The sequence below is a fragment of the Taudactylus pleione genome, unplaced genomic scaffold, assembly GCF_031769625.1.
Source record: "Taudactylus pleione unplaced genomic scaffold, aTauple2 ptg000609l, whole genome shotgun sequence".
NCBI classification, from domain to species: domain Eukaryota; kingdom Metazoa; phylum Chordata; class Amphibia; order Anura; family Myobatrachidae; genus Taudactylus; species Taudactylus pleione.
Window position 1 is genome coordinate 5,756,449 of NW_028285011.1, and position 22,890 is coordinate 5,779,338.

The window sequence follows — 22,890 nt, forward strand, 5'->3', positions numbered from 1 at the left end:
CATGAATATGCCACACATTACTGCACCCATTTCACATGGGTATGCCACACACTACTGCACCCATTTCACATGGGTATGCCACACATTACTGCACCCATTTCACATGGTTATGCCACACATTACTGCACCCATTTCACATGGTTGTGCCACGCATTACTGCACCCAGTTCACATGAATATGCCACACATTACTGCACCCATTTCACATGGTTATGCCACACATTACTGCACCCATTTCACATGGCTGTGCCATGCATTACTGCACCCAGTTCGCACCCAGTTCACATGAATATGCCACACATTACTGCACCCATTTCACATGGGTATGCCACACACTACTGCACCCATTTCACATGGGTATGCCACACATTACTGCACCCATTTCACATGGTTATGCCACACATTACTGCACCCATTTCACATGGGTTGTGCCACGCATTACTGCACCCAGTTCACATGAATATGCCACACATTACTGCACCCATTTCACATGGTTGTGCCATGCATTACTGCACCCAGTTCACATGAATATGCCACACATTATGCTGTGTCTTTACTGGAGGCTGGTGCTGACGCGGTCACGCTGTTGAGAGATGTCATGTGATCATCAGCTTCTCCTTTTGTTTCCTCGCTGACGTGGTTGAGAGACACTTAGAGGATCCACCAGCAGACTCCTCCTGCCAGTGTGTACTGGTGACATGAGGGCAGGTCGCTGTGAGAAAAGTGAGTGCAAAAAAAAGATATTTGCACTTTTGAGCATCCTATACGCCAGTGTGCACTATTTTCCTTTCTTTTTCGTTTTTGGGTTTAACACAGAAAAAATATTCATTAGGAAACTGAACGACAAATACATCAGATACGTTTGGAATATAAGAATCCAAATGTGCTGACATACCCATGTCTTGTTCATAAAATCTTCATTGGAAAGATTTGTTAAGTTTGATTGTAGGATGAAAGATCGACAGTAAAAAGGTCAACACCAGATGGTCGACAGTCAATAGGCCAACAGGGACAAATGGTTGACAGGTAAAAAGGTCAACAGGTACAAAAGGTCAACATGGGAATTGCCGATATACAGATGGTCAATACATGTTTGTTTGTTTTTTGTTAGGGTTAGGTGCTTACCGGAGGGTTAGGCTCTTACCCCGAAAGGGAATTGGTATGTAATGCTGGGTTAGACGGTTATGGTTAGGCACATACCCTGATGGTTAGGGTTAAGCACTAGGAGGGATGGTTAGGGTTAGGCACTTACCCCGAAAGGGAATTGGTATGTAATGCTGCCGGATCCATTCCCGGCGGACCAAATACCGACGCCGGAAGCCCGAACAGTGAAGATCCCAACTAGGGCTGGTAAGTTCCCTAACCCTCCTCCCCCAGGGCCGCCAAGAGCCGCGACGAGTGATGGGGATGTGGCCTAATGGTGGGAGGCGTGACCATGCCCCCTTAAGAAAAAAAACACCAAAAAAACACACATTTTAGCATGCTGGGAGGGGGACGCTGTGAGCCCCTCAGCCCAGCGCACAGCCAATGGGGGGCACGATCAGCGTGATTGCTCCCCCCATAGGTATATTAGACTGCTCCAGCTGCTGCGAGCAGTCTCCCATTGCAACCCAGCACACAGCAGCATGTGCTGGGCTGCTGTGATGTAGAATGGAGGGGGGGCAGTGCCGGACCCGGGTCCCCATCGGGCCCCTCCAGCAAGCCCGGGCCTGGGTAATTTGTACCCACTCCCCCTTGGTGGTGCCTAACCCTAACCTCAACGTGGGGGGTGCCTAACCCTAACCCCCCCTTCCTGCACCCTAAACCTAACCCTCCCGGGGGGGTGCCTAACACTAACCTCCCCCCAGTGGTCCCTAACCCCCCCCTCCCCTAGCATAACCCTCCTCAGGGGGTGCCTAACCTTAAGTCCCCCCTGGGGGTGCATAAACCTAACCCTCCCCCCTGTGGCTAATGGCTAAAAGCCCAGGCTTACCTTCGTTCGGGAGGCCGGGCATCGGGATTTCGGCATGGGGCTACAGATAGGCGTCTGGATTTAGACGCCTATCTTTAGTCCCTGGTCAAGTTTCCAGCGTTGGGATTCCGACGGGCGCCATTCTGGGCGGTGGTATGTTAAATGCATCCTCCCCGAACACTAGGGTTAGACACTAGGAGGGACGGTTAGTGTTAGTCATCAAGGGGAGGGTCAAGGTGAAGATTAGGGTTAGATAAAATAATCAAGTCGACCATTTATTTAGTGTCAACCATTCTCATGTCGACCTTTTGTACATGCTGACCTTGTCGACCGTTTGTGTGTTGACCTTTTGTCCATCAACCTTTTGTCCCTGTCGACCTATTGTCTGTTGACCATCTGGTGTTAACCTATTGCTTGTTGACCATTTTACTATCGATCTAGTGACCCACACCCGGAAGTACCAACGTTTCAATATTTACGTTTTCCTGGGTGCACCTTGATAAAAATTTTGTAAAAATCATTGAAATGTTGGTACTACCATGCTAATAGTTGGTATTTCTGTACAATGACTGCCACTGCATACACGTTTTAGATAGATAGATAGATAGATAGATAGATAGATAGATAGATAGATAGATAGATAGATAGATAGATAGATAGATAGATAGATAGATTGATTGATCTATATCCATCTCTCCATTATCCATATACCAGACATATAGCAGTGGGCGTGGGCTTGCAGGCAGGTTCAGGCGTGACCAGTGCTATGGGAGGGTCACGGTGCTTGGAGCAGTGGGGGAGTCTTTAATATGAGTTTGAGAGCTGTCAAAGTTGCTCTCCGTCCTCCTGCCCTGTCCCAGCGGTGTCCCTGCCCTGTCCCAGCGGTGTCCCTGCCATGTCATGTGCCCGGCGGCGGAGCACTACACCCGGGGAGCAGCAGTAGCAGCAGAAGGAGGGAGCCGCCAGTTATTCCCCGGGGAGGTTTGCTGTCTCCTGCATGAGCACTTGGAGCCGTGTTATATTTAGCTGTATTACACACATAACTGAAGAGTCCATTAGTAATCGTAAACCATTTGCTGTAATTAGTTTATTGTCCTGTAGTTATAATAGTTTTTCTTTAGTGATAATTAAAAATTCCCGTTTTACCGGATACCTGTTTAGTACTTGTGCTTATTACTCAATGGAATGAGGTCGGAGTTCTTTCTTTTTCCAAGAAAAACGGGAACTGTGTAGGGATTGCATCCAATGTCCCTTCAGACACCCTTACTATACACTTTCTGCCCAGTCATGGTCTGGCACCTCACCATATTACACAGCCCCAGTGCGTACTTATTATAATATCATCATAATATACCTTAGACACAGCATTCTGCTATCACAGTACCATGGGCAGCCCAGGCAAGGAGACATTTGCCAGCAGATACCAGCACAGCCTGCCAGTGTTCAAACCATTTCGCACCACACACAGGTAAATGTATATGATATGAATGTATGAATGGGAACTATTGATTTTATGTGCATGTGAGAAAGCAGACAATATTTACATTACACTTTAATTACATAATAATGTACTGTTAGATCTGACATTCATATTAATGTCATATTGGTTTTCAAATACATGTATAATTTATTTTTACCTGAGAATGATTTAAACATGTATTAATCCCTTACTGTTGATTATCTACCTCAACTATAGAGTAAAATGTAAAGAAAAGGAAACTGCTACATTACATTGGATTTTGCTATTTTTGACACACAACCATAATCAGCAACAGAATAGAAAATATAGATTATTAGCATCCATTCTGTAACATGAATTCTTTGTTAGTTAAAAAAAAAAGTGACATGGATTGGCTATGATTTTTATGCATTTGGTAGATTTTAATCATAACTGTGATCTTATGGTGCATATCCACTACACGATGAAAGAACAATTGAAGTATAACGACATCGTAATCGTTCATGATACTGTGCAGTGGATGATGTGCCCACACTGAACGATATATCGTTCAGTGCAGGCACCCTCCCTCATCCCCGAACATGCACAACCTGACGATATCGTCAGGTTGGGCAGTATGTTCAGGCAATGACAGATGCAGACAATGACCAGCGGGAACGTGCATCGCTTGTCGTTGCCGGCATATTCACTGCATGATTAATGAACGATTGAACTATAATGATGGCGTTATCGTTCAATAATCCATTTATATCGTGTAGTGGATATATGCCTTTACATATCAATATGCGTTTGCAAAATCAAATTCTCTTCAAAAAGTATTAACTTTTTAATTAGTCATTCTGCTACACAATTAAGTTGGGTACACACTGGAGCGATATCGGGTCGATTTGCCGTTTCATAAGGACAGTGTGTAGCGGCAATCAAGCGATGTACAGGACGTCCCTGGACATTGGCACAATTGCCGGTCGTCTTAAGCTGGCCACACACTAGACCAACTTACATCCAACCAGCCAACTTGTTGATTGGTTGGAATGAAAATCTGGTAACGTATGGGAGTAAATGATGATCAGCAATTTGCTCCTAAATGCCAGAAAACAGATGAAAATGTTCATTCAGATAAGTTTGTTAAATGTTTGATCTTAACTATTTGTTCAAACAACAGTTTTGGTTCATTTTCCAGCATTTGGGAGCAAATTGCTGATTGTATTCCTTACCAGATTTTCATTCCAACTAATCAACTAGTTGGCTGGTTGGACAGATAATCTTTAAATGTGTGTCCAGCTTTAGTGTGTACCCAGTTTAAGTTTTATATCTTTTAAAAAAAAAAAAAAAAAAAAAAGTAGCTTTTTTTTTAATCACCATTATTATGCAAAATACGTGGAACTAACAGAAAACTGGTATAAGCATATACACAGTCGAGTCACATTATTATGACCACCAGCTAATAGCCAGAGTAACCGCCGTGTGCAGCACGGACAGCAGCTAGACGGAATAGGAGTGACTTAATAAGCTGCTGGTAGGTTGGCACAGGTATCTGGAGCCATAGGCGAAACTAGACATTTGGTAATGGGTGGTCCACTTCCAAATTCTCATCAGTACTTGTGTTACCTTGGAAGATTTCCTCTGTTTCGTTATGGTTACGGCCCCCATCCATCAGCGATGGATTGCCGCGATCCCGCGATGCTACAAGCCGGCATCGCAGAAACGCAGAAATCCAACATGTTGGATTTTTACGATTTGACGATCGCGATCAAAAAATGATCGCGATCGTCAAATCGCTGACATTTAATATGACAAATGTCTGCGATCCGGCGATGGATCACAGAACATCGACGGTGGGCGATCGGAAGTTTCTGATGGCCGATGGGAAATTACCGATCACATCCCTGCATCGCGACGATCCGTTGCAGATGTATTGGCACCTTTAGTTATAGTGTTCCTGATAGGCCCGCCAACCAGGATGGGGGCATGTCCTTGTGGCACGCCCTCAATTTGCCACACTTGGGGGCATGCCCAGCACTTATGGAGGTGCTGGGCTTCTGCCTAGCTCTCCCCTCACTGTGAATAGATGCTGTGCACATGCGTACGCCATCTATTCACTGCAGCCCGCAGGTGGGGAAGGCACAGGCAGGCTGTTTTAGTGGGGCACCGATAAAAGGATAGGGCAAATTTTGCAGCTTCAAAATCGGGTAGGACGCAGCGTCCCACTAAAACAGCCTAGCGAGAACACTAACTTAGGCAGCAAAGATTTGTAGCCTTATCCCTATTATCAGGTTACTTTTTCTGAGGTGAATGGGAGAGGGGCGCCTAGAGATTTAAGGGATTATGATAGAGCGAAAATAAATGTAGATGCTTTTTGAACACTCCTGCAGGTGGAATGAGGGAGATGACATAACACACACACACACACACACACACACACACACACACACACACACACACACACACACACACACACACACACACACACACACACACACACACACACACACACACACACACACACACACACATATATACTCAGTAAATGATAATAATAATAATAATAATAATTGGAGTTGTAGGAGAGGCTTTTCATTTAAACAAACAGACCTACATTTTTATTTACATTGGCAAATTTTATCTTTAATAAAAGTAAGTTTCTCTGGCTCCCATTTATTAACAAAGCATTACCCCTTTAGCGCTTGCTAAAGGGGTTATATCACCCATTCTGGATTTAACAAACAGCGGTAATCTAAGATTACCAGTATGTCCCAGCATAGTTCTCACCATCTTTAGATGGTGAGAGCGATGCGGCCCCCATTGATGGCAATGGGGACCCGGCGCTGCCTTTCCGGCTTCAGCGAAGCATTCCAGACACTGCCGGACCGTAGTGCATTACACAAGACCCCTGTCACTGCCAGCGTTAGGCTGCCAGCAGTCCAGCGGAGGACCTCGCAGACGCGGAGGACTTCGCTGGACCTTGCCGGAGGGGTAAGTATTGGCAAATACCAGTGTATTTTTCATTTGCATCACAGTGATACTAAACGAAAAATGCTGCTGGTGTTAACCTTCATTGATAAATGGGGCCCTCTGTGTGTCTCTTTTTGAATATATTTTGAAATGTACCTATTAAGCAAACATGCACAGAAACCCCCACCCTTATTAAATGCAATGCCCCCCCTACCCCAACTAAATGCAACACAGACCCCCCCAAACACACCCCTATTAGATGCAATGCAGAGCCCACTTACTAAATGCAATGTAGCAGCTACATTTAACCGTCACTGTAACTTAACTTATAGCTTAGTCAGTGCACCCTCTCCTCCCCTTCAGGGTCTAGCACAGGCAACTGTCAGACTGGGTCTCTATCCTGGTCTTCAAGAGTAACTGAGGCTACACCTAAGTGTGTATCTCAGCTGGTGATTTGGCCGCAGTGTCCTGCTCCTGGGCTAGCATGCTGCAGCTTCTGCAGTGTCCCTCACTGCTGTTCCTCGGAGCTGCTTCATCATACTTCACAAGTAGGCACGCAGAGAGAGATTGCGCGGGGCGTGACGTCATCACGTCACGTAAGTACACAGTGAAAGGCCCATTGATAGAGGCAGCAAGGAAGGCGGAGCAGGGGAGGTACTCCTTCTAGTAGTTTCCTTGGCTCCCAGTCCTTACCGGGGACCCGAAATGTTATTGAATAAAATTTCTGTCAGTCTGGCTAATGGGTGGTCCGGTGCACACCCGGACCACCCATTGGTTTCGCCTATGTCTGGAGCCATGCTGACTGCAGTGCATCCCACAGCTGCTGGAGGGTGCGTGGTGGAGTATCCACAGAGCGAACACAACGATTGAGATGGTCCCACAGATGATCAATTGTGTTCAAATCCGGGGAATTAGTGGGCCAGGGAAGTACTTGGAAGTCTTGGTCGTGCTCGTCCAACCACTGTCAGAACATTTCTAGCTGTGTGACATGTCGCATTGTCTTGCTGGAAGATCACATCTGCCTCAGGGAAGACAATCAGCATGTGTGGGTGTACGTGCTCTGCAAGGATGGATTCATAATTAAATCGGTTGAGGGTGCCTTCCACATGGATGAGTGGGCCCAGGGAATGCCATGAAAACATTCCCCAGACCATAACGCTGCCACCACCAGCTTGTGTTCTTCCAGCAATGGTTGCAGGGTGTTTGTTCTCCGATGTTTTTCGCCTGACATGCCAACGTCCATCCGTTCGATGAAGCAGAAAACATGACTCATCGGAGAAGGCAACCCATTGCCAATCAGCGGAGGTCCAATTCTGATACAGACTGAAAATTGAAGCCTTTTCCGCCGATGCAACTTCGTTACCATAGGTGCAGTGACCATTCGTTTGCTTCGGTGCCCCATATGCAGCAGAGTTCGGTGAAATGTCATTTTAGACATATGTCTTCTGGCTCCCAGGTTCATTTTGATGGTGAGCTGCTCCACTGTAGCGTGTCGGTCAGCCCTCACGCACCTTCGTAGCCAACGTTCACCTCTTTCATCAATGGCACGTGGTGCTCTGCAGTTTCCACGTCGGTTATTCGCAATGGTGCCATTTGTCCAGTCACGACACACCTTCACCACAGCAGCATGCGAACAGTTTACAAACTGCGCTGTTTCAGAAATACTGCCACCCTTGGCCAGAAAGCCAATAATCATCCCTTTTTGCAACTCTGATAAATCGCCCCTTTTACCCATGACAGCAACGAGTGAGTGTGCAGACGGCCTATCGCACACCTTATATACCCACCAAGCCAGCGCATGGCATGTGACGTACTTCATGGGCTGCCGACGTCAAATGTAGGAGGTGGTCATTATAATGTTACTCGACTGTGTATTTGAAGGTATTTTACAAAAGTTATGATGCCTCTTACCAACTGGCTTCAAAAATCCTGCTTTTACTAGTGTTTCTTAATGCTAATAAACACATGTAGGCAGGTATAGGATAATGGGGAAGATGTATGAAGCCCAGAAACAAGATAGCAGCGCCGATAGCCTGGGCTATGTATGAACGGTCAGATCGTCTGACCGTTCAGCCGGCTGTAGCTGTCGCTATCGACAGCTACAGCCTGGCGCTAGCCTATCTCCACTGCAGGGACAGCGCTGTCCCTGCTGCGGCGGCTGCCGGCTCCAGGGCTCGACGCGGGGATCTCGTGATACTTGCGAGATCCCGCGCATGCTCAGTGGAGCCGGCCGGGAAGAGACACAGCGCATCAGCACTAGGCTGATGCGCTGCTGTCTCTTAACGGGTAGCGCCGGAGGGGGGAGTTAACGCTCCCCCTCTCCGGCCGATGAGATGTTTATACATCTCATCGGTAGTGCTTCCTGCTTCGCCTCGGTAAAGAGGCGAAGCGGGAAGCTTTATAGCGGCACGGTACGTGGCGCTATAATACATCTACCCCAATACCCCATTTCACCTGCAGACAAGGGAAGCACGGATGGTGTAATGGTTAGCATTACTGCCTCACAGCACTGTGACTGCCTCACAGCTCGATTTCCACCACTACCCTCTCTGTGTGGCGTTTATATGTTCTCACCATGTTTGCGTGAGTTTCTTCAAGGTAGCCGGTGTCCTCCCGCAATTCAAAAACATGTTAGGTTAATTGGCTATTGGCAAAAAATTATCCCTAGTGTGTATATGACTATGGGGCAGCTGTATTATAGCGGCACTTATCGTGCCGCTATAACGCTTCTTGCTTTGCTTCTTTACCGAGACGAAGCAGGAAGCACTAAAGATGAATGTATGAACATCTCATCTGCCAGAGCGGGTGGGTGAAAATTCCCCCCTTCGGCGATCCCTGCTAGAGCCCACAGCGCATCAGCCTAGTGCTGATGTGCTGTGTCTCAATCCCAGCGCTATCCCTGCTGTGGGGATAGGGCATCGCCAGCTGCAGCTGTCGATATTGATAGCTGCAGTTTATGGAACGGTCAGGCGAACTAACCCTTCATACATCGCCCAGCACATCGGCGCTGCTATCTTGTAGATAGCAGCGCCGATAATGACAGGGGTGCATAGCACCCTGGTCAGTTACTGCCCAGCCCCCCCAGTAATACATAGGAGAGAAGCTGTATCAGCACACATAACATGCACTGATGCCCCTTCGGCGTTTCATACATCTGTGGTAGGGAATATAGATTGTAAACTCCACTGGGGCAGGAACTGATGTGAATGGTCAAATATTCTCTGTAAAGCGCTGAGGAATATGTGTGCTATATAAATAACTGGTAATAAATAAATAAATAGATGTTTTGGCACTGACTGCTCAATTTACTGCATCGGGGGTCAATGCAGTCTGTTCTCTCATGTCATATTTTGTTTATAGCATGCGCCTTGTAGTGCCAGTATAGGACTATTTCAAAGTAAAAAATTAGCAGCAATTTTCATATTGGCAAAATTATGTTGCATTGCCGTTGAAGCAGATTTAAAATGTGCAGAGAGATTTTATAGTTGGGAAGGTCATGTCCTAGCTTAATTCTAAATATCAGTGTAAAAATATGCTGGCCAGGGTCCCTGATTCAGAGCCGGACGCTCTGACAGAGCGCTCGCTCTGAATCAGGGTCGGCCTTCTTGTTTTTTAGAGCGGCCTCCTGGCCGCTCGCATAGCTGTGGGTGACCACCCACAGCTATAGCGAGCGGCCAGGAAGATGGTCGCGATGGTCAAGACCATCGCGACCATCGGGCTTGTGACGAGACCCTTGTGGTAGGGTCTCGTTGCCGCAAGCCCCAGAGAGATTTCGGCTCTCACAGAGCCGAAATCTCTCCCCCTGACATCACTCGTGATGGGAACGAGTGGCGTTCACATGGGAACGCCTCCGTTTGGGCAGCCACTCCTCTGGCCCGCCCACCAAAGGGGGCGTGCTGTCACTCAACATCGACAGCACGCCCCCTTTGGTACGAGACCCGGAGTGACGGTTCGCCCGTCGCTATCCGGGTCGTGCGCATGTGCACTGGGCCACCATCGACCCGCTTGTCAGTGGGAGTGCCTTGGGCTCTGATAGAGCCGAAAGCACTCCAGGGCTTGCGGCAACGAGACCGTACCACAAGGGTCTCGTCGCAAGCCCGATGGTAGGACGGCCCTGATTCAGAGCGAGCGCTCTGTCAGAGCGTCCGGCTCTGAATCAGGGCCTCTGTTCCAGGAACAAATCTGGGATCATATAGGGTAGCTTCATAACTGAATTTGGTGAATAAGGGCCTGATTCAGCATTGCATGTAAATGCAGTGCTGAACGCAGATTCCTGCTTATCGGGATTTTACGCGTGTGCAGGACCTGTTCTGTGCATGTGCAGAACGTGTCCTGTGTGATCACATGCAGCCTCTGCTATGCCTCTGCCTGATGGACAGGAAGAGGCTTTTAAATGGCAGTGTGTGTGGCGGGGATGTCCAGTGTTCCCAGAAACCGGGGCGTGTTGCCCATTTTTTCTGGGAGTGACAAGGCCAGGATCTGCATCCAAGGACGCAGTTTTTTGGCCTTGAAAACTGGCCAGCATGAATAAGGTGAGGCTTACTCAGCTGGCTGGCGCTGATGGTCGCGATGGTTTCCCCAGGCTGCGACGATGGTCTCAATGCTGGGATCGCAAATGCATCAGGGGGTGTCAGACACCTCCTGCTGCATTTGCATATTTGCAAGGTCGGAATTGCAAAGCTGCTTGTGTGCGACTCACTTGCCGTTCAGTGCTTAGAGGCGCCCACTGAAAGAATCTCACATTCACCACTCAATCACAAAACCAGAAACATTGAACGCAGATCAGGCGGCCATCAGCTTTCTGAGTGAGTAAGCTGTCGCAAACATAGCGACTCTCCAGACATGCAGAGGGTTCTCCTGCTGCGAGCAAGAACGTAGTGGTTAATTTATGGACGCCCAGAAAAAAACTAGTGTTTAAACGGTCTGACACGCCTGCATTTTCTAACCACCCCCTGTTACCTCCCGAAAATGCTGTCTATTTGTCACTCTTTAGGAAAAATATCTATGATGAAGTACATTTGAGTTGAAATAGGTGGCATATCATTTGCCAGGGGTTGTGTGGGGTATTACTGGGAGGGGGTAGACGGTAGGGAACGAAGATATTTAGACTTATTTAGACTATTGTTGTGAGGCTAGCTTACAGTGCACCTATTTAATAACTGTAAATATTTTACAGGTACCAACATCCTGTTGATAATGCTGGGTTTTTTTCCTTCATGACTTTGAGCTGGATTACACCACTTGCAAGAAAGGTTTACAGGCTCCATGAACTATTGATGGATGATCTCTGGGGCCTACCATCTCAAGAGTCATCAGACGTAAACAGTAGAAGGTAATCTATCTATCTATCTATCTATCTATCTATCTATCTATCTATCTATCTATCTATCTATCTTATAGGATTTGCCTTATGAAGACAGGCTCCTGTTACATTAGTCCATTATTCATAGGACCTTTCCTGTTTGCTTGTGATATATACACACAAACATGTATATATATATATATATATATATATATATATATATATATATATATATATATATATATATACAGTATATAATATATATATATATATATATGATATAAATTGTTACCCTCTTTTTGACCCTAACTCACTAAAATATAGCCCAATCTCTCTCCTTTGCCTTCACGTCTAAAATACTTGAGAGCTTTGCCTAAACCCTCCTCACCACTTTCCTATCTGAAAACTCCCACCTGTACAATCTGACTTTCATGCCCTCCATTCCACAGAGTCTGCCCTGACCAAAGTCACCAATGATCTTTTTTCCGCTAAATCCAATTTATCCATGCTTATACTTATTGGCCTCCCTGCAGCCTCTGACACTATGAGCTGTTGTCTATTACTATGCTCTCTTCACTCTCCTGGTCTTTGAAATACTGTCCTCTCTTGTTCCCCCTTCTATCTATCCAACCCAATAGCCTCCTTCTGATATTCCACCTCCTCATGCCTCCTCTTCCTGTTTCATTATACACTTCCTCACTTGGCTATCTTTTTTTTTTACTTTTTTTTGTTATTAAAGCAAAAAACAGCTTACACGATAGATTATGACAAACAAATTAGAGATAAACAGTTCAAGCACAGGTCGAGGCAATACAATAAGAGCGAATAAGGTGAAAAAAATGGGTTGGGTACGTGATCCCGGAGTACAGAATGCTGACGCCGGAATCTTGACGGTTGAAATGCAAACGCCTGCAGGTAAGTAAACTAACCGTTACCCTATCCCTAACACACCTTTCCTGCAACCCTTACCCTAACCCTCCACTCTTGCAGCCTAACCCTCCCCTCCCACAGCCTAACCCTAACCCTCCCCTCCCACAACCTAACCCTAACCCTCCCCTCCCACAACCTAACCCTCCCCTCCCACAACCTAACCCTAACCCTCCCCTTCCACAACCTAACCCTCCCCTCCCACAGCCTAACCCTAACCCTCCCTCTAGTGTTTAACACTAACCCCAACCCTAAACCTAACTCTAACCCTAAAACTTACCTTCGGGATGGCGGCCACCAGGTTTATCGAACCGGGCTTCTGACCCTTGTTTGGATTCTGGCGTCGGTATTGCAACCACCGGCATTGTGTGTGCTGGGATCTGAACTAAATCCCAAAATAAATATATATTGTTTGCAGTGCTGTGAAAAATCTTGAACCAATAATGTGGATTTTGTAAACTATGAAAGTACAATAGTGTATTCTTGACTTGAAGTTGAAGAGATTTCTTATTCCAAGTGAATAAGAAATATCTTTATAGTCAATATGAATGAAATACCTTTACTTGAAATAAGAGCTTAGAAGACTTGTCAACATTTCGCTGGTGTTGATATCATAAACCTCCATAATATGGCATTCCTCATGGTGCCATGAAAAAAGAAGCAATTGCAATAAAGTGCAGCAATGTTTTTCTTATACAAATAATTCCTGTAATATACAGCCTCGCACTTACACGTTACAATAAGAATGACAGCAGATAAAATACACTTTATATATGGTTGGAGGTGCACGTATTATTGATGTCCACATAGTTGAGCGGTTATTTGCTACTGCACTTGCCCAAAATATTCTGAAAATTCCTATGGTGCATGCATTACCCTGTGTGTTCACAGAAATGCGCTGTTGCATATGGGAACACTGGTATCAGAGATGGTGTGGAGAAACCATGGGCATTCCTAGGTGGTGACTGTCGCGTGGGCGTGTTTTGGGAGTGTCGCAAAGTTGATCCGATCCTGTGTCTTCGGATGCCAGCATCCGATCTGAGATGCTGAATGGAGGCATCTTTTGCCTTCATACATATAGCAGATATGCACAAATCAGCTGCGTCCAAAGACATGGCGTGCATCTCTGAAACAGGCCCTAAGTGCCACCAGTAGCTTCATGCACCCCCCCCCCCCTCCTGGAAACCTGCAGACCCTTGGGAAGTCTTCCCATAATGACACATTCCAGAGTAAAGGGGTCAAAGTTAATCAAATTGGCCTCTGCATGACTGCATGAATATCAATCAAATGTCTGACGGAGGAGACACCACATAAAAAAATTTGAAAGGATAGGAAGCCATGCTGTCTAGGATTGCTATATGTCAAAAATAAAAAACTGGGACACATTCGCGGGAATCCCAGTGGCACAGTCAACCTGCACAGCCCTCTATTACATAAACTCCATAATATGGGAATTACTAGGTGCCAGGGTTGCAGACTGGACCCTGAAGTACACCTGCAGCCTTTATTTGTTTACATTGTCCTCGCCTATCACCCCATTACATTGATCCTGAAAAGGACCCCACTGTTTGCTAACATGCATGCAAACAGTGATGTAACTACCATGGGTGCAAGGGGTGTGGCTGCTATGGTGCCCGAGCTACCTCTGTGACCTGCCGCTCCCCCTGCGCCCAGTCACACACACAAGGTGGGCCAATCCAGTCAGGGTCATCGAGGGGGGCCCGGGTGTCAGTGGTGTTGATTTGGTGCCAGCCCGCCAGCTGATTACAGCTGGCGCACTGGGAGGCAGGCACGGAGAGGCAGGCACGGAGAGACAGCACGCCAGTCGTGAGGCAATCAGAGCTTGCGAGCTAGCAGCCAATAAGCAGTGGCGGGTCCTGATTGACTGCCATTCCGTGAGTTCCAATTGGCTCGCAACCGTCACCAGGTTCAAATTGTGCCAGCGCTGTCTGTCCATGTCTGCTGCTGTTCATGTCCGCGGCTGCCTGCGTCAGCTGTAATTAGCTGGCAGCCCAGCAACAAATCCACGCTTGCTGGCTGCTTATGGCATACAGGGGGAGGCGAGAAGCTGCTGGAGGGACACGAATAAGTGAGTTGCAGTGGTGTGGGGGGGGAGGGATAATATGTAAAGGGCATTACTGTGTGGAATAATGTGTAAGGGGCACTTCTATTGTGTGGAAGGAATCGGTATGAAATACCGCCGGCCGCATGGCTGGTGGTTCGATTCCTGGCAGCGCCTGGCCAACCAAAGCAGAGTTCCCGGCAGCGGAAGCCCGACAGCGCTGGAAATCCCGATCGTCGATAGGTAAGTATTGACTAATCTAACCTACCACCCTAACCCTCCTTAGGGGTGCCTAACCCTAACCTCCCCCCCAAGTGCCTAACCCTAATCCCCCCTCTAAGTGCCTAACCCTAAACCCCCCCTTCCCCGCTGCCTAAACCTAAGTCCCCCGGGGGGGTGCCTAACCCTAAGTCCTCCCGGGGGTGCCTAACCCTCCCTCCCTCCCCCTAGCCTAGCCCTAACCTTCCTGGGGGGGTGCCTAACCTTAAGTCCCCCCCGGGTGCCCTAAACCTAACCCTCCCCCCCCGCAGCTGTCCGCTCGCGGCTCCCGGCATCCCTTCTACCGGGATGTCGGGCGCCTGTCTCCCGGCGTCGGGGAAATGTCAGGCGTCTACATCTAGACGCCCGGCATTTCACCCTCGCCGGGATAGGTTAGTCGGGAAGCCGGCTGCCGGTATTAAGGCATCCGGCTTCCCGATTGTATACCGTGTGGAATAATGTGTTATATGGGGTACTACTACTATGTGGCATAATCTGTAAAGGGCATTACTGTGTGTCATAATGTATAAGGGGCACTACTTCTGTGTGGCATAATGTGTATAAGGGTACTACTGTGTAGCATAAGCTGAATGGGCTCTGTGTGGCATAACATGAATGGGCTCTGTGTGGGGGCAAATGTATGTGTTTTTATACCTCTGGGGTGAGCCCTTTTAAGATTTTGCTATGTGGCCCACAAAGTTCTAGTTACACCCTTGCATGCAAACACAGAGGGCTGACTAATATATATGGTCACTTTAAAAAGGACTAAAGGTGCGTATCCATTAGGTGATGGGGTAACGACAGTACGATTACAACATCGTAATCGTTCAGTCGTTCCTCATCCTGTAGGTGCCCACACTGAACAGGCACCCTCCCTCATCCCATAGCATGGACAATCTGTCGTTGCTGACAGATTGACCGGCATGTTCAGGCGTTGATTGATGTCGAAAACGACCAGTGGGAGCGCGCATCGCTGGTCGTTTTCGACATTTTCATGCACGATTCTTGCACAATTAATGAGCGATTGAATGATTACGATGTCGTAATCATTCAATTGCTCTGTTTAATCGGCAAATGGATACGTGGCTTAACTCTGGATTTAATATCAACTCACATAAGTTAAAAAGTTTTGTTTTTTTTCCAATATATGTTTATTATATTTAGTACAATACAAAAAAGAGCACAGTACAGATCACCAGAAATTGTACAATAAAGATAACCTCATATACATACAGAAATATATGAATATGACAATACAATGAAACGTAGCTCAGCAAAAAAAATAAAAAATAAAAATCTAAACCGAAAACATTAGACAACACAAAGGGAGAGGGAAGGGTAGGAGGGGGAAGGGGAATATAGCAACAATTACCTCATATAGTAAAAATACTAGCAGCATATAGCGTTGTGTCTTATAATTAATTGCATATCGTGGCAAAGTTTGCAGAGGACTTAAAGTCAAGCGATGGTACCCAAGTTATAAAGTTTGACGCTTGCTTTCACACAGGTTTTTGTCAGACTGCCAATTTCCACTGGAGCCAGCCCCGGTTCCTGTGTAATTTAAGAGTGTCTCCATATTTAGGGATTGTGTAGCCCTGACGAAGTTCAAATGTAGGCAAAAACCTAATCCTGGTCAAACTACACCACCATGCCAAAGATGGTGGAGCTAGGTTCAAAACTTTGGCCGTGCATACAGGACAGACAAACAGACACGCTTTCTCGCTTATTATATAGATATTGCTGTGAAGGCAAAATACAGACTGTACATAGAATTTAGTTGTGTTTGGACAGATAGGGGGTGATTCAATTGTGAGCAATTCAATTATTTCTCTGTTTAGGTGAAGGCATTTATGCTCGCCCCCTCCTGAGGAGGTGAGCACCTGCATTTCTGCTCAAACCCTCCTGAGGAGGCAGAAATGTACGAAAAGTGCGTGGTTTGCACTTGGGCGACCTAACAAGGATTTTAGATGGTTTAGCCGCTATACACCGCTAAATCCTGTCAAATTGGGCACGACATGCGTGATAATTAATGGGTGCCCAAAACAAATTGAATTGCTACGTTGGACGCCAATTAATTATTGTGGCGCTCATAATAATTGAATTGCCCCCTTAGAGCACACTTAAAGTTCACAATTTATCCTTGCTATATTCATTTGCATTAAAAAAATGTGTCTACTGAACAAATAAAGAAATATTTTTAAAAACTCACATTATGATGTAGATCAGGGGTGGGAAACCTTTTTTCTGCCGTGGACCATTTTGATATATATAACATTATTTGTGGGCCTGGTTAAGGCCATGCCCCCTTCCACGTGACGTCACACAGGGGCGGGGCCACAATCGCCGGTGATTATAACAATGCCCGGAGCATCCTGGGGATGCTCCGGGGAGCTGTAAGGGCGGCAATGTAACCGTCTGAAGCATCTAAGGACGCTCCAGGTGGCACTGCTGCATAGATTCTGCCTGCAGTGTGCCATTCTAGGCACCCTGCTAGCCAAATGAGGCTAGCAGAAAAAAGCTCAGAGGGCCAGACCAAAATTCAGAGGGCCTTATAAGGCCCCCGGGCAGGAGGTTCCCTATCCCTGATGTAGATGATGATGTTCCCTCACTTTCATTTTAGTAATAAGAGTAGGAGACTCATTGTCCGCTTTGACAGGTGTAAAAACTGCTCACCTTCCCGGAAGTTAAAGAAGCCTGAGTTGCAAATTTGTGTTTTGTTGTTTTAATATGGACCGTAATGTCAGACCTCCCACCATGGTAATTTCCAAAACAGCATTGCACATTGAGCATAACACAGTTTCATTGTCGTTCTCTCTAAATTTTTTAGCAAAAGAAAAGTAATTATGCAATGGATCGGCTAAATTAAAATCGCTGTCCATGATAATATTTCTATGGTCACTTTGTGCCAAAAGTTATGTAATTGATTGGAGAAAGGGTGTTGTATAAGTTTTGGGGGCATAAATATTCACAAGGGTATAGAGGGACTGAAAAATACCAAAGACTTGCAAAATAATATATCTTCAATTGGCATCAATTTGTTCAACTATGGATGGTGTAGGGGAGATGACGACGAAAGAGAATGACCACATTTCGAGACTTTGAGTGAAGTGGGGCAGAATTATATGAGTCAATCCAAGGGGCTTTAAGGTTAGAAGACCTTGAGGTGACCCAGTGAGTCTCCTGCAGAAATATGATATCGAGTCTAAATTGTTTAATATGTAAAATTACCCCTCTTTTTTTAACTGTCGACTTAAGACCACCAACATTCCAGTAGACAATCGTTAGATGGACTGGGTGGCTATCAGAGGCAGAAATATTAGACTAAGAGGACGGCATGGCTATCCCAAAATCCAAACAAAGGACCTTGTAGACATTGGTCAAGGAAAAAGCAGGAAAATATCGACAAGGAAAAAAATGCATGTAACTTAGAAAAATTAAATCTGTGCCCCAAACGCAGGAGAATTGTAATCTAGGGGAGGAAGGCCAGCAAAGTCTAAATCCCGTGTCCCATGGGAGAGACCTGGATGACAAAGAAATTGCAGAAATTACTAAAGAAAGAGTGTCAAAAGCAAAGACTTTGTAACCCAGAATGAGGAAGAACAAAACAAATAAACTACAAAAAAACACTTTCTTGTTTCAAACTTACATTTTCATGAATTTTTCTAAATATTTTTAAATTGAGGCTGACCCTGTCCACATTGAACAGTGCCTGCCAATATAAGAAGTACAAACTCAAGAATATATAACTCCATTACTAGAGAGGAAAACTTTAGGGGACTGTCTTAGGGACAGGGACCAGAAAAAGGAATGTAGAGCACTCATTTTTTATAATTGGTAATGGGTAAAAAAAAACAGCAATGAAAATTCAAAATTAAATATAGTAGAAAGAAACAGATGGATGGGGGTAGGGAGTTCCAACCTCAGGAGGAGTAATGAGGTGATCTTTGGGACATGAAATGTTGCTTAGCCAAGGATGGGTTGTCAGACCATTATCTACCACACTTAGTTTAGCTGGGTATAACAGGGTAAACCTTTTGTTATGTTGATGTAGGTGTTGAAAGGCCTCAGAAGATTCTGCACACCAAATTAAAAAACTCTGAAAATTATGATATGGTGGCCGTCAATTGTTTCTATAAGAGCATAGAATTTGTTCCTTAGCTCTATAGTCTAGACATTTGGCTATGACAGTGTGAGGTTTAGTCCTATTCCTCTCCCTGTGCCTAGGCGGTGTGCCTGCTCAATTTGGGGGGTGAGGAGGGTGTTTTGAATTTCCAATGCCAACAGTAGTTACCTACTTTAAAAATCAATTAGGGAAGCACCCTTTTTGGATTCTGGAACACCTATGAAGAGCAGGTTATTCTTGCGGTGAAGATTCTCCAAATCGTCTGTTTGATCAGCCATGGTTTGGTTGGTGCAAGCCTGAGAATTTACAGTAGCTTAGAGGGAATGGAGGTAATCTTCAGTTCCACTTGTACATTGTTCTAAAGTGGAGATCCTAACTGGGTTGTAATTGATTTTCACTAAGGCGGCATCCAACCTAGTGTTAACTTGCTCAATTTTCTTTTATCCATTAGAGGTATAAAATAGTTGATATTTTTCTCTTGCAGCATCCACTAGAGAAGTTGGAGGAAGGCTTATGGCCGATACTGAGGGAGAGATAAAAGCTTCAGAAGGTGTCTGAGTCAAACGTGTGGCATTGGATTTAGTTTTAACCATTTTTGCAGCTGCAGAGGTCTGAGATACTCTTGAGGAGGACGGCCTGTCTAGGAATTTGTGTATACTGTGTAACCCAAAGGTCAGGGTGTAGCCAAGAAACTGTAATGAAAATCACCTCACACACTGTGTGAATGGCCAACTCCCGGTGCAATGAAATAGCTCCACCACACAAAATTTCGTCCTTCTCTAGCACAGTAGGCTCAGCGTCCTCCTGATGAATGTAGATGCACTCAAAGGAGCAGAACTACCAAGGAGATGGCAATGTATTTTCCATGTTTGGAAGATCATTAGGATTAGACCCTTTCTCTCCTCCGATTAGACTCTTCCTCTCCCCTGACACTACCAACACAACATTTGTCCATTCTATGATCAAATCTTACCTCAACAATTGCATCCGTCTCTTCTCTGGTATTCCCCTCACCCACCTCTCTGCTCTTCAGTTTCTCCTAATTGCTGCTTTTCTTCTACCAGTCCTTCCATTCTCTCACTATTACAGTACCTACAGAATTAAATTCAAACTACTCATAATTACGTAAAAGCCCTCTACTTGAACCTACTGTATATCCCCAACCTTATCTCCCTCCCCACTGCTTCCCATCCCACTCTCCCTTACTCTATCAGACTCTCTCTTGGCCTTCAATGCTTCAAATGCACCCTTATAACTCATTATTCACAATATTTTGCCTGATTTCTTCCATCCCACCCCCATATCCTCTTCATGTCATATCCTTGTACCACCATTCACACTTCTCCTACTAGACTATAAACTTTCATGAGCTTGGTCTTTCCTTCGCTTACTCTCTCTCTCTCTTTGACCTGGCTCCAGGCTTCTGGTGTTACTATTCGTTTCCTTGTTATTGTTTTTGTATTTTCACTTGAGCTCTTTTGTACTATTATGGCTATGCAGTCAGAATGTTGGCATTCAACATGTGTATGAATACCCTTAAATTTGCTAGAGAGAAATAATCGCTGTCCAGACAATAATTGTGGTTCAAAAACACAAAAATTCTTATTGCATTCAAAAAGAAAGGTACACACTTTGATCTAGCACAATTAGCGCAAAGGCAATCAAATACAGAAAATAAGATACAGCCCAATACATACGCGTGCGCACTGGTCCCAGCATACAGTCATCAGTCCAGAAGCCTGTGGTCATCCAAGCAGAATGGCTGTATGCTATAATCAGTATGCAAGCTATATACCCTCTCAGAACAAAGAAACTAGTTAACAGGTTTCCATTGGGTCCCACTCCTGGACATTCTGGTACGATGCAGGTCATTGGACAGTTCATATAGCATCACTAGGGGTATGTCCCAGTCCCTCAGATGTTGCTTTGTGTGGTTTTCCTGCCGAAGAACTGGTTTAAACTAGAAAAAAAAACCTTCATACAACTTCACATTCTAACCACTATTTTCATATAGTTCATATCTTGCGAACGCATGATGCGATTTCCTTACAGGTCGAACCGGAAATCTGCAAATAAACAGTGATTTAGAATGGTACCAAACATGATATGTCTACTAGCTTATGTACCTTAAATATCGTATACATTTCAAATCATAAGTTTTCACTAATAAAACCTCTGATATTTAGCTTTTAATGCGGAGGAACCTTTTTCTAAGTTATTGTATGTGTAAGTGTGAGAATATTGCGTAAAGTCGCTTGTATGCGTGGTGAGTCTATGTGTTTTATGCTTTGATAAACAGCGCAACTGTGCGCTGTGCGTCTTGTATATTTTATATGTATGATTTAATGTGCATATAGGTTATGGTAGGACTTAACAATATACGGGAGCAAAACAGTCGCACAACGCTAATAATCTAATAAAGCATTATACTCAATGATTTCGTGCTGACGATGCAAGGTGGCGTCGTCTGGGGCAACAGAAGATGGCGTCGCCCGATATTGACTTAAGATCTGGTCTCAGCCAATCATCCGGCTTCAACAGTCCACCCTTTGATAGCAAACAATACGCTATCACACTCTGGTCTCAACTTTATTCAGTAATACACTATGAAATATTATTTAATGTTATATTAGGGGATGGCACAATTTGGTTTTTAAACCATCAATAATGTGTCCCTGGGAAGGACATAGAACTACCCTTATACGCACACCGCGGATCTTGGAAGATCATTGGAAAGATGTGGGGATGCACCTAACCTATAAAGGAGGTCTTGAAGGGGATAGGGACTTACATTATTTAGGATGTTTAAAATAACATTTCATAATACATTTCATGCATTGATGAATCTATACATCATCTGATGGTACATTCTGGTTCAGGATTGTAATGCAGTTCTTCTTGTACCTTACTATGCATACTATTACTACTAACCACCATCATAATTTCATTTTCCCGGTTTACCTTAGCATTATATTTTCCACACTTCCAACACAGCAGGATCACATCTGACACATAAGCCAATTACTAAGATGACAACCAGTATGAGGATCAGGAGTTCACCTACACTAGCAACCATTTCCTGGACCCACTCTCCTAGACCGGAGAACCATTTTGCAGGGTTCAACCACGAGAACCACTCTTCTACCTTTTCCTCTACCTCAGTCAATGAGGCATTATGGTTCTTTCGAAATTCCCATTTCAGCTGCAGATTCTCATTCATCTTCTGGTCTATCACCTCCTTGGGATCGCTAGCATTATTTGTGATGTAAGTGAAACACTTGACACCAATTTGGGTGGCCAGAGACACACAGTATCCACCAGTAACAGCTGTTAAATAATTTAATACTAGTCTATGTTGCACAAGTTCTTTCTTATAGGCCTGTAGCTCCTTACCAGTGTACCTGAACGTGTCATCATACATCTCGGTGATATTATTTAGCAAGGTCTTGGATGTATCTAAAATTTAAAGTACCCCAAGCGATCCTGGTGGGATCTAATGCTACCAAAATTTGGAAGCCAGTTGTTTCGCTAATCAACTGTGTGGCTGAATGTACATCACCAGGTATCATATTTCTTTTGTCTATGTGTTCATACTGTGTGTGAAGATATGGTGATGGTGTGTTTTTATGAATACCAAGCATTTCACCATGTGTAAGGGTCATAACCTCTGGGAGTACCCTTCCCAGATAACATAAACCTTCAGAACTCGGAGTGAGCCACTTGTACACTTTCCTTTCACATATAAAATACACATAGCCTGGGAGTACATAAGGGATAGAATGCATCATTATCATCGGGCACAATTCTCTAACAAATAATCCTACCCCAGATTCTCCCATTTGGCTGATACACGTTTT

At 45.2% G+C, this 22,890-nt stretch overlaps 1 protein-coding gene across 1 annotated transcript in view; it reads left to right on the forward strand.

Annotated features, from left to right (window-relative positions):
• The first annotated feature begins 2,800 nt into the window (after positions 1-2,800).
• The window catches only part of LOC148480599 (ATP-binding cassette sub-family C member 5-like), a 198,807-nt gene continuing 178,717 nt past the window's right edge, over positions 2,801-22,890 (forward strand). Inside the window, exons 1-2 of the mRNA XM_088454116.1 lie at positions 2,801-3,418; positions 11,538-11,693. Coding sequence (XP_088310242.1) covers positions 3,336-3,418; positions 11,538-11,693 — 239 coding nt within the window. The 5' untranslated portion in view covers positions 2,801-3,335. The remainder of the gene's footprint in view (positions 3,419-11,537; positions 11,694-22,890) is intronic.